We start from the raw sequence: 12,962 nt of genomic DNA, 5'->3' as shown, positions 1-12,962 counted from the left end.
TAGGACCCTGACCTCAGCACCCAGTGCGAAATGACACTTTCCCTGATGACTGCCATGTCCTTCCATTCTCATGTGATCTCCTCTCCCCCTGACTCAGAAATACTGCAGCACTGAAGGCAGAGATGGCAGCACATCAAAGAGCCTAAGTTACAAGGGAAGCGGGTTTATTTTCACTTGAACTGAGATTTTTTTTTTTTAAGCAAGACTTCAAAATACCTTTAAAAAGTAACAGAGATGATAATGGTATCGAAAAATTCAGTGGCATCTGAATTACTTAATTCTAGCACCAGTATCAGGGGATAAGATAACCCACCCAGAGCAGCTCCCAGACACTGAGGTTACACATCTCATCTGGGCTGTGCTTCTGAAGGAGATGTGAATTTGCAGCCTGTGACAATAAAGAAATGTGGTTTTAAGAAGCAAAAGAGGAGGAAAAAGGGCCAGTTGATACTCCCACCGCCTTTTCTTGTTCCTAAAATTTCAGTTGCCTGGAAATGGCTGATGAGAAGATGGGATTATGTAAGTGCTTGCCAACTTCTCACATGTTAAGGAAATTAAAGCCTCAATAATGGGTAGCTTAGCCCATCTTCTAAGAAGTGAGCTAAAACATCTTTACTAAAGAGAATTCGAATAGTGAAACCCCTTTAAAAAAAACAGAAGTGATGAAGACTTGACAATTCTGAGGATTAAAAAGCTGCATATATTACAGACAAGGTAATCTCCTTATAATAAGATGAGGAAAAGGAAAATAAAGCCTTTTCGGTGGGCAAGACAGCTTTTGTTTTAAAGCATCCTGTCTGGCTGAAGACTTTCTTGAGTTATTGCTTTTTTTTTTCTCCTGATAAACATGACAGAGAAGAGCTACACCAGCCTTCCAAGTCCTTATTGTTACATTCTCCAATAAACTCACTGCTCCCATCAAACATGACACACCAATAATAAAATAAGAAGCACTGTCCTCTTCCTACATTTAATCAGGTGAACACTTGGGTGCTACAAGACAGCTAGCACCAACCAAAGTGCAAAACAGCTTAAGCTAGTTTTGAACAGACCTTTAGCAAGTGTGTCACCCCAGCAGACCTGAGCTTTTCCTCACTGTCACTCTAGTAACACAGTACCTTCTGCAAATAGTCTCATTTAGCTACAGCTGAAGGCCAGTCAAAAATCTAACGTAGAATCACAGTATATCCAGAGTTGGAAGGGACTCACAGGGATCACTGACTCCAATTCCCAGCCCTCCCCAACCATCTGTTAAAAACCTCTAAAAAAACCCTCTAAATCCTGCTCCAAGCTGAAGTTACACCACCCACTGGAGCATCAACAATGCAAAACTGCAGGTAGCAAATAGCTCATCTGGAGGTTGAAGAAGAAAACATTGCCTACTGCTCAGCCACAGGATAGAGCAGCAATATAAACTCCATTTGCTAAAGGAATGCACCTGTAGTTGTGTAATATAAGTATGTGGGCCTAGGAGAGGAAATATAAAATAGCCAGGTTGCTGGAGCTCACATTATGAAAAGTAAAAAAAAAAAAACACAGTGGCTTTTTCTACAGTTGCCCAATAATGGCAAAAGGCAAATCCTCAGCTAGTGACAATGGTTATGGTTCCACGGGAATCTGCTGCTGATGTTTCCCCTCTGGACCTACAGATGGAGGGGGAAAACCCAACCATTCTGTGAAGAAAAACTGCACTGAATGAGTGCAACCAGATGTGAAAACTTGCACCCAACTACAAGAATTGTGGAATATCTCTGAGAACTCTTACTGGGCAAAGGCCCAGCCAGCCAATAACAAAACCTATAGTCCTTCAGCTTTAGAAGAGAAGAAACAACTTCTCAGAAATGCCAGAAGTGACTCAGCTGTGATTTTTAAGCTGCTTCAACAGCATCTTAGTTATTTCAAGTAGTCCTAAGAGTTTATCTGTGATTGCCTTCCCTTAAGTGGAACCATGAGCTGGCAAAGTGCTCAAATTGGGGCAACAGAAACACACACAATTTTTGTGACTGCTGTGTTATGAATACATTGTTCTTTTTCTGTTCCAAACTGCCCTCCCTGGGAATTTTACAATACAGAAAACCAGCAACTGTAGAGCAAATAATATCTACATAAGTAGGTCATTTTCTTAATGGCAAGGAAGTGCTGTTTTACTCCAGCTTGTTTGTAACACAGACACACACATTTCCAAATAAAGCGTATTTTCAGATCTGCAAGGGAGGAGAGTGATTTATAATCATGGAGGCACTCACTCCAAGATCAAGTAGAGCCTAATTCAAAAAGACAAGCAGGAAAAGCCATGTTTTGCTCCTTCCATGAGAGCTTTGCAGGGAGTTGTGACATTTTGGAGAAAATCCTCTCGCCGCGTATAAACCGGAGCTGGAGGGTGCTGCTGCACACTACATATTCCATTACAAAAGCAGAACCATGTTAGTTCATTAGAGAAGTGATAAGTTCAATCCTTACCAAGTTTTCTTGGTTCCTGGCTGCTATTTTCTGATCATCTTCTCCCCCATTTTTCATGTATTTGACCTCTTCCACTGGTTTGATCCTATACTCATCTGAGCACCAAGAAAAAAAAGAAAAAAAAAATTGAACCAGTGTAGTTCAGCAGCTGGGATAAAAACCAAACGAAAACCAAAATAGCTGGCTAGAATAGACCCTAGTTAAGCAAAGAAACTAAAAATTACATGTATATCTTTTCAAAGGGTTACATGTGACTAATACAAAGGAAGTTTTGCCTGAAGCTTCAATAAAAATTTCAGTAGCTCTCTGGTCTAGATATGTGGATACCATATAGTTATGGTAGCAGAAAACAGGAATGTTTGGTGTGTACTCTCCCAGATTCCTAGTTTTCTGTTCAATATGTTCAATACAAACAAGTTCCTTGCTCCTGCACCCTCCCTGGATTTTCAGTGTCGGTGGACCAACAAGCCATGTGTAGTGGCTACTCGAGAGAAGACTGCTCATGGATGTTCCTTGCACAGCAAAGCTGTGGAGGCTACTGAACATATGAGTTAAAAGCTGGAAAAAAGCCAACCCACACCATAACCACTTTGTCTTTTTTTAAAACTTTCTTTTTCCTAATGACACAATGCACACTCATAGAATGATTTCTGGAGAAAAGGCCCCACGTTGACCATCTTCCTCTTCCCACTTCTCCCACCAGCCACCATTTTTCCTGCACACAAACGTTACCCAGACAGAAATTCAGCCTGAAAATAAGTAAGAAAAGTAAGATTCTTGGTTTGTCCTTAATACTTATCAGCTCTTCAAATACTAGAATTCCCAGCTCTAATCACAGTATGGAAATATTATCTAACATACAGGCGCTATATCACAGTAAACCCAAAGCTCCAGCACGGGATTTTTTCCCTCAGTAGGACAAGATGGGATTTCAGGAAAAATTATTCTTCCCTGCAGCCTGTGAATCCAGTTCTTGCAGGACCAACACTGCCCATGCTCAGTCACTTTTTGCTCTGGTTATCTTTGTAGCATGTTAATCTATAGGAAAAAACACCCAGAATTGTGCATCCACCCTCCTCCAGCTAGGATAAACAATGCACAAGAGAAACTTCATTCCACGAAAGTGAAAAATATTAATACTAAGTAAAATGAGACACAGAATACACTTGGAATAAAGGGCAAAACCATGGCAAATTAGAAGAATATGCACAAACTTTCCTCTTTTTCTTTAGGTTTTCAACCAATTTCTCTTACACTAAGGGAAAAACAAAGCACAAATAGATTTTTCTGGGTTACTGTATTGATAAAAAAAATATTATTTAGACAAAATAGTAACAAATAATAGCAAATTTCCTTCTTTTCAGGAAACTGTTAACCACAGAGACTAGAAGCTAAATAAGCCTTGCTTAGAAAAGTAAGGGTTATTTTTAAAATAAACTTGTTTCAAAAAACAATCTTATTTTAAAAATACATCATGGTTTTGCATTTGGCCTAGTCCACATCTATACATTTTAGTTATTACAGAGTTCAAATAAACTGAATCTATCAAATAGCAGCATCTCAGATGCAGAGCCTCAAATCAGGTGGAAGAATTCAAGACAATATTATCACACTGGTAAATGTGAACAACTCTTGAGGTTTTTTTTCTTTTTTTCCAGTGTGATTCAGCTAGTCTGGAGGTGACAATTCATTAACCCAAAAGGGCTGAACACGATAAAGCCTGGGAATTAGAAGTAGTTGATTGACTGCAATTATCTAACTTTTGCTTTCCTCCCTGCCTCAGTGCTCTCTGTTGTGATTAGCAATAAAACCTACATGCAGAAAAAGCATCAAACTCCCACAGAGACATGCAGGGATCTGAACAGGGAAACAGATGAGCAAGAGAAAGCAGCACAAAGGACATTTCCCAACCCACAGCCAGTCCATGTGCACTGGAGGAGAGAGGAAGTTCAGCCCAGCCTTGTAGAAAATGAGGAAGGCATGGAGGGGCTGATGTTCCATGGCAAAAATAACACTGAAATGTGTCTGCTGCTTATTCCAAGAGATTAATTGTGATCAAACACCACACCCAGGAATCAGCTGATCCTGTGGGGATGGTATAGGAAAAATGCTTCCTTGGACATATCATCCCTTAGAGCAAGTGAACCAGGGCACCAAGGAGCGTGAGGTGCCTCTGCCCAGGGAGGCAAAGATTTAGTTTCAGATAAGCACTGTTAAAGTGAGAGGTGCGGCTTTAAAGCCCAGGAAGAGTAGATTCCATCCCTCTACCTCAGGGGATGGGCCCTGTGAGCCCAGGAAGAATTGCCCCACCCCAGACCCTTGTGGGGTGGCAGCCCAGGGTGTTCTGATGGGGTTTCAGCCCCTGGTGTTTCTCCCTTGCTGTGTTCCTAGTGGTCCCTGACCTGAACTCCACCCTGGTTCTGTTCCATAAAACCCACCACCCTGCCTCTGTTCGGGGCTCTTGGTCTCTGGATCTAAGCTGAGTTTGTTCCTGTGAATAAATGGTTTCCTGAGCAGAAGCCTGACTCGTTGGAGTCCCATGCTGGTCACTGGTAACTGTAGCCTCCCTGGACATGATCCTGCAGCCCCAGAACACAACAAAGGAGCCCTGGACTGATGGCCAGGATAATCAGACTGACATGTGAAATATTAATACACCTAGATAGGACAGAGTCTTTCTAGAGATCTCAAATTTTAAATTCACAATGAACATGTGCACAGATCCTTCAAATGCTTCATGATTTACCAAATGCACCAAGTAGCTTTGAACTAGTGGCAGAGAACTTTGCACAGATTTCTTACAATATTTCCAGAGATAATTCCAACAGGGTTAGTAAACTTCAATACTTTCCTGATGATACAATAAGTATTCAATTATCTCCAGTTGGTGTTACTCTCCTCTCCATCCTACAAACTGTAGAAGTGCAGACACCTGGATAATTTATGCTCAAGATATGCAGCAACAAGGAAGTTTCCAAAAATAAACCAGTCATTTTTCATAACATTTTTTGGACCAGTTGAATCCTCCAGAGCAAAAAAAATTAGGAGAATGGCTTCCCACTGGGGCAGGGTTAGATGGGATATTGGGAAGAAATTCTTCCCTGTCAGGGTGGGGGGCCCCTAGCACAGGGCTGCCCCTGGATCCCTAGTAGTGATCAAGGCCAGGTTGGATGGGACTTGGAGCAACCTGGGATAGTGGAAGGTGTAGGGCTTTAAGATCCCTTCCAATCCAAGCTATTCTGTGATTCTGTGGATACAGATCAAAAAAAATAAATCAGGAAGCCCTTGCAGATGTTGGTAGCATCAGCATAGTAATGGAAAGTGTCTTACAAAATTAATATAAATGTCCTGGCTAAAATAGATATGTGTTTGAGCAGAAGAAATCTCTGCTTGTATCTCAAAAAGCAATAAAGCTTTGACACAATCTAAAGCTGAGGATCTGCTTTAAAGGCCAAGATACTATCTCCTGGGATGAGACACACTGTGGAAGGGGTTGAGGGGGCAGCACTCAGGTTACAGTGCCTCAAGGAGTGATGAACAGCCTGGAGTGCCAGGCAGTGCCCAGCTCCAGCAATCACAGGGGCTCTGAGCAAGCTGTGCATGCACCAAGATCAGACCAAAAAGCAAATGCAGCATTGGCCTGTGGAAAGCCAGGGATCAACTTCATTTTGGTTAATAACTGAGCCACCAACAACTGTTTTTTCAACTACACACAGAAAGGAAGGGAGCAGATCAGAGATTCATTACGTTTGAAGCAATGTAATTACTCATAACTTCTAGTTCCCTATCACAGGCGAAATACTTTCCTTAAAACAAGGAGCATTGATATTACACACTGGTAACATTTTTTAGTATTGACTAGTCTCTTGCTGGAAGGAGGTAATAAATAGATACGATTCCACTTTGCAAGGGAAAAGAACAGCTCAGTAATTATACAGAATTAAATAGCTAGGGAACACACAGCTTGCTGGTGTTACAGAGAAGTAACAGCTTATTTACAGGTAAGACAACATCCTTAATTTCAAATATACTAAAATACAAATAAAATCATTATTTGCAGAAGATGGGTCTTGTGCTGCATTATGTCATTTTTGGGAGATGATATACAGATGATTAATATAGACTGTTTTTGACTAGGTGAAGACAAAATTTGTCTTCTATAGATACCTTACACATACAGTAAGGTGTTCAGAAACTACAGATTCTGAGCTATTTATGAGATTATTTTTTTCCTAAAGTTCCTGGCAGGATGAAAGCACTGCAAGTACAAAAGGGATGTTTATGCAATGCACAGACCTTAAAATAGATATGAGGTGTACAGTCATTAACAGTTTTAGGTGAGTATGAAAATTAGATTAAAGACAGGTTGGGTGAAAAGCCCTTAATGCCCTTCCTGAAGGTATGTGCAAAAAACTGCTAACTGGTTTTGCTCAATAAGATGTGACCTGGAGTTGTAGAAGTGAAGGCTGATAAAAACCGTCTCTAAAGTTTTACCTTCTGATTTCTACTGAAGTAAACACAGAATTTTGAGGTATTTTGGTCTGAGTGATCAAAAACAAACCCAAAGAAATCCTTAAATGTTGACTGAGATCCAATAGGACCTCATTAAGTCTGGCAGCCAACAAGACCTTTAAAACTGTAAGAAATTCAGGATAAAGGAAATCTGTACTCTATGCATATTTACCTTGGTCTTTTTCCTAAATACAGGAATAAATATCAAAAAGAAATTTGAAACACGTTCATGCTTCTTTCTGGTATAGAACTAAAAATCAAGTAGTGAATATGATAAAAGAAAAATTAGGACACTATCACTCAGAATGTGATATATCATATAGAAGGAGAAATGCATCCTTATGCTCCTTTGAGGAGTAAAAACAAAATTGTCCTTTCCTCTGTTGTGTGGGGTATTATATAAAAAATTTCTAGTAACTCATTACAGGTAGGAACGGCTTTACAGAACTGTCACAGCAAATCCTGAGTTGAAGAAAAGCAACTCAATTAAACCAAAATAAAAACAACATAAATGAACCACAAAAGACAGAAATATTGCAAGCATAACACCCACCACAAAATCACAGGATATAAACCAGAAAGTAGGAATGCTTCTAGCTCCAAACTGTGGAAAGGCATAGGGGAGGAAGAATTTTGATGTTGAAAATGCTGCAAAAATTCTCAGCAGGCAAGTCTTATGAATGAAGATCTCCATCTGGAAACAGATAATTCCACTCAAACATGTCACCCAGTTGCCATGGCAATGTGACAAAGGAAAACAGCACTCATTAATAACCATTTCAGTGATAAACGAGCATATCAACTTAGAATATTGAAACAATTACTGGGTGGGGGGCACAAAACTGTGGTGGTTTACATGAGAAAAATGTCTTCAGCATTTCCAGACATGGCTGTAAGTGCCTTTACCACAGGAATGTGGGCAATGACACTAATTCTTGCTCAGTTTAAAGGAAGGAACAACACCAGAAAAAAACATAACTTTGTCAAATATATCTAGAGACACAGTAACTTTTGGAGAAATATTAGGTTAAACAGCAACTCTTTAAATAAGTAAATAAATAGAATGCTGATTTACACTGCATTCCCATTTCAGACATTAAGGACAAACAGATTTGGTTCCACTGTCATCAAGAAGGATGATGGGTGAGCCTCTTCTCTATTTTTAGCAAGATATCAAGTATCTGGCAGGAGGTGAGTGGTAGTTCAGTCATACCCCCAAGAGGGAAGTTTCTAAACACACCTTCATTTTCCTGTGCCACATACTTTTCTGCTGTTTCTCTTGCGTTTCCATCACATGACATGCCAAGAATTATCCTTCATCCACACTAAACCACATGTCTGTTCTGTAAAATAGGAGCTTTCTGTGTAACAAATTCCTCTGCCCTGTAATTCTGCCAGGTGCAAGAAGTGCTCCTACTGCTGTGAATGCCACAGATCAAAGCTTCACATGCTCCCTCTCCCAAAGGCTTGAAAGCTCAAAGCTATATTTAGATAAAGGACTGAACTGCTTTTTCTAAAAATATTTGTTACGAACCATAAGAGATTTTGATGCAATTTAACTGAAACATAGAACAGCAGGTGAGCCACTTAGATGCTGAGCACAGAACATGCCCAACATCCCAGAATAGTCTGGGTGGGAAGGAACCTTAAAAATCATCCAATTCCACCCCCTGCCATGGGCAGGGACACTTTCCACTATCCCAGGGTGCTCCAAGCCCCATCCAACCTGGCCATGGACACTTCCAGGGATCCAGGGGCTACCACAGCTTCTCTGGGCATCCTGTGCCAGGGCCCTCCCTGCCCTGACAGGGAAGAATTTCTTCCCAATATCCCATCTAACCCTGCCCTCTAGCAGTGAAAGGTCATTCCCCCTTGTCCTGTCACTCTATCCCTTGTAAACAGTCACTCCACCTTTTTTGTCAGCTCCCCTCATGCACCAGAAGGCCACTGGAAGGACTGAGGCTTCTCTTCTCCAGGCTGAACAATCCTACCAGCCTTCCCTAATAGCAAAGCTGCTCCATCCCTCTGATCATCTTGATGGCCTCCTCTGGACTGGCTCCAACAGCTCCATGTCCTGCCTGTGTTGGGATCCTGGAGCTGGATGCAGCTCTTCTGCAGCCCATCCCAGTGCCACTGGGAAGGAGGAACACTCCAAGATCCACAGCTGCACAGGGAGGACATGAGCAGTGGTGGGCTTGGCTCTAGAAAGAGGTAGGCTACACATCAGGGGAAAAAACAACATCATGGACCACCAGGACAGTCAAGGAGCAGAATTTGACTGCTTGGGTGACTGCAGTTTCCACCAGCTGAGTCATCAGCCTTGAGTGCCATGGGTTCATGTCCATCTGGTCTGGAGCACTGGAAGGGTGAGGTGAGCTATTTAGGTTATTCTACCTCTGTTATGTATGTGGGTATCAACTGTCTGGATACCAGAAACAGTTATGTCTCTGGATACCAGAGACAGAGAAGTTACGTCAAAAATCCCCAAAAAAGTCAACATTCAGAGAAAGTAGTTGCCAAAATCCTCCAAACTAATATTTCTTGAACTAAATATTAAGAAATGGAGGATATCTAAGTTACCGTCTTAGGACCAGCTTCAAGCACTCACAGAAAGCAGGACCTCTATGGTTCAATTTGAGTCTACACAGTTGAAGCATTTGCTCAGCTGTGGGGGTAGGTTTCTGATCCACTTGGATGTGAGCTGGGAGTGAAATTTCATTGGAGGTCAGCCAGTATTGGGTGAGCAGCCTGTTGTCTTTCTCTTTTACCAACCCTCAAAGCTATCAATTCACAAGCAATTCTTGATCCAAGTGATCATGGTTTAACTAACATGAATAAAATATAAAATAATATAAAATATAAAAATATATAATAATATATAAATAAATATAAAGCTAATATAAAAATAGCTTAGGAAATAAGTCAACCCATATTTCTCAAAGAATTACCTGAAAATGCTCATTCAGATTTCCCAAATTAATTTACCTTATCCTAATCCAATCTAAAAATACAACCACTGCTGGGAGTCAAGGCAGTGAACACCACCAAAACTAAACACAGAACAGGTGCATGAACAAAACACCAATTCTGCCAACAAAATCTAAATCCTCTGACAGAACAGCTCTTTAAAAATCAACAAACCACACAGATCACAGCAGATCTGCAAAAACCATTCTCAAACACTTTTTCCTCTTCCTACACACCCTAACATGTACCCAAGGAACCCCAACAACTGCTTTTGCACAAGGCAGATGTGACCTCTAGGGCTGTTTTTTTTGGAGGAAAAAACAGGATTGAGACATTCCGTGTAACAAAAGCCAGTCCCTAAATGGAGGATTCCTGCAGAATTGGAAGGACATTCAGTGAGACAGGGGTAGCTCTTTTCCAAGCTATCCAGCAGCCCTATGACCTATCCAGTGTTTCATGAAACATTCACTCCCTCAAGGATGATGCCTACCTGAAAAAGTCTAGCAACTTCCCTTCTACTTTATCAAACCTCCCTCCTGCAGGCCCAAACCATGACATCTCTCAGCAACAATCTCTGAGGCCAACAGGTCTGACAGAACACAGCTGCATTAACTGTCCTGGACATGATCTTGATCTTTGCTGCTGGAGAAGCACAAACCCTTGTGTTGCCATATTAACCCACCCTTCGCCAGTGCTGTCAGCAGTTTCCAGAGCTGCAAAACACTCACAGCTCTCCATCCCATGGGTAACTCTGTCCTGTCCAAGCCTGACGTCTGCCTGTGGGAGAAGGCGTTGTCCCAACCCCTGCGGTGCTGCTATTCCTCAGGTGCCTCAGTTTGTGTAGCCTGGGTTTTCTGATTCCTTTCCCCCCAGTCTAAAGGTGACAGGTGATGATGAAGCCAAAATTTAGCTCCCTTGTTTCTACAGGTTTAATTTTCAAATTTGACACATGACTTGCAGAAACAAACCACTGTACATCAGCTGATACAGCAGGAGATGTGCAGCTGAATCAAGGAGGGGGTAACTTGCTTCCCATCTTCACTTGGTTTCTTCTTAGTTCCCTCTACTTGTTTTTTCTTCTTGGTTCCTTCCACTACTTGGTTTCTTCTTGGTCAAAAAGTCCCCAAGGCTGCTCTGTGTTTTGAGCTGTCATACAGTCGAAGCCCTGTGAAAACTGGAGTTGTACATACAATTTTCTATCACATTATGAATTAAGGATTGTTTTAACCTACCTTACACCAGGGACACAGGCCCACTGCTCTGTATCTGCCAGGTCTACCTTAGTTGTAGGTAGGTGAAAGGAACCACAGCCTCAGATGCCATTTCATTATCTCAGGAAAGATTTAAAAATACAACCTCAACATCCCCCAAATCCAGTTAATGCTAAACACAAAATTTCTGCCTTGCTAATACTGGCTTTGTGTTCAAGATCTGAGGAAACACTGTATGTAAGATGGTATTGAAAAAACCTGCCATGTGATCATATAATGAAAGACTTTTGGGCACTCCTCCGTAATTACAAAGCCAAAGAACAGTGCTGGTGGTGTGCACTCATAACTATCTTTCAGCTACCCAGATTTCTGCTTGCTGAAACTATATAATTCATATATATATACACACACACACTTTTTTTTACCTTTTTGTTTTCATTTAATTAACACAACTTTGAGGCAGATGCCAGGTTGTTCAAAGGAGACCATTTCTCAGGTGGAGGAGATTACAGCCAGAGTGCTTGGCAGGAAGAATACCCAGTAAATGCAATTTTCTAGCCCACTAAAAAGATGAAATTGAGAAATGAAAGCAGGAGAGGAAACAAGCAGCAGAGAGATTAATTAAAGGAACGAACAGGAGGAAAACAAAGGGTCTGTGCCTTGAAAATATGATCATATGAAGCCCCCAGGTGGGTGTCTGGATCCAGGCTGCCTTGAACGCAGCACAGACATCTTGGAAAGGCTCCTTCAACTCCATTTCACTGCTCTGTTTTGAAATTCTCCCTCGGAAAGTTAAAAAAAACACCAGGCACAAAATATTTAATTCTTTTCAGGTTTTTCAAAGTCATTAATGAAACTCTCAGTCTCTGCTGACCCTCCCCCCACCTCCATCTGTCTATGTACTCCATTGAACATTCCTCACTTTGGCACAGAACCAGTCAGGGACTATTCAATTCCAGGAAAAATACCTAAATGACCATTTCTGTGAGCATCCCTTATGCAGCACTGGAGGCCTTGCCTCTTACAGCCCCTCTAAGGTATCCATCCACCCAAAACCATTCCTAAACAGAGCCACCCCAAGTGTTCCCTCAAAAATAAGCCATTGCCACTCCACACCCCTGAAATTACACATCTATTACTGCAAACACAGGATGAGGTGCCTTCAGTTTCCTTTTTTCCTTAAAAAAATCAATTCCTCTTTCCTTAACAAGCAATATCATTCTCAATCAGTCAACTATTACATGAGATTGTTGCCCCGCAACATATGACTTAAAATGGATTTTTATACCCTTTCTGGCATAGTAACTTTTTTCTATTAATATTAAGATATCAAATTATCCCTGCTCATGGACCTCAAAGAGTATTTGTAAATCAGTAGCTATTTCATTAATTCCAGTATGGAAGCAACTGAATAAATACCCAGAACCAGTAACATCTCCTCACTGCATTTCTTTAAACCAAGAGGGGAGATCTAACGAAAACCTGATTTATAAATACAGCACACTTTTTCAGATGCAAAAGATACAGAAGCTAATTACATTATTTAACTTACAGACCATCTAGCAGCTCCAAAAGTAATCTATTGGAGATATTAATATTTTACTCTGGCTACAAATTTTCCATGCCTTCTTCCCTTCCCTTTGGGCAATACTTTTTAAAAGAAAGCAAAATACCTATGTCCAAAAATAATAGTTTAGTAATAGCTGAAAAAAATAAATCAAAATAAGAAATATGTGCTTAGAGCATTTGTATTAGATCGGTACTTTCACCCTAACAAGATCTCAAGATGTACCCAGTTCCTACAGTTAGAAA

At 41.0% G+C, this 12,962-nt stretch overlaps 1 protein-coding gene across 3 annotated transcripts in view; it reads right to left on the bottom strand.

The window, feature by feature from the left end:
* C10H1orf21 (chromosome 10 C1orf21 homolog) overlaps nt 1–12,962 on the bottom strand; it is a 109,084-nt gene that overhangs the window by 46,526 nt on the left and 49,596 nt on the right. For all 3 annotated transcript variants that reach the window (XM_014260016.2, XM_014260015.2, XM_088060717.1), the window contains exon 3: nt 2,461–2,555. In XM_014260016.2, coding sequence (XP_014115491.1) covers nt 2,461–2,555 — 95 coding nt within the window. The remainder of the gene's footprint in view (nt 1–2,460; nt 2,556–12,962) is intronic.

Source organism: Pseudopodoces humilis, chromosome 10 (assembly GCF_049639895.1).
Source record: "Pseudopodoces humilis isolate 2021_Gansu_Grassland_sample_001 chromosome 10, ASM4963989v1, whole genome shotgun sequence".
NCBI lineage: Eukaryota > Metazoa > Chordata > Aves > Passeriformes > Paridae > Pseudopodoces > Pseudopodoces humilis.
Note: the sequence above shows the minus strand (reverse complement) of the source record. Positions and strands in the feature narration are given on the sequence as shown.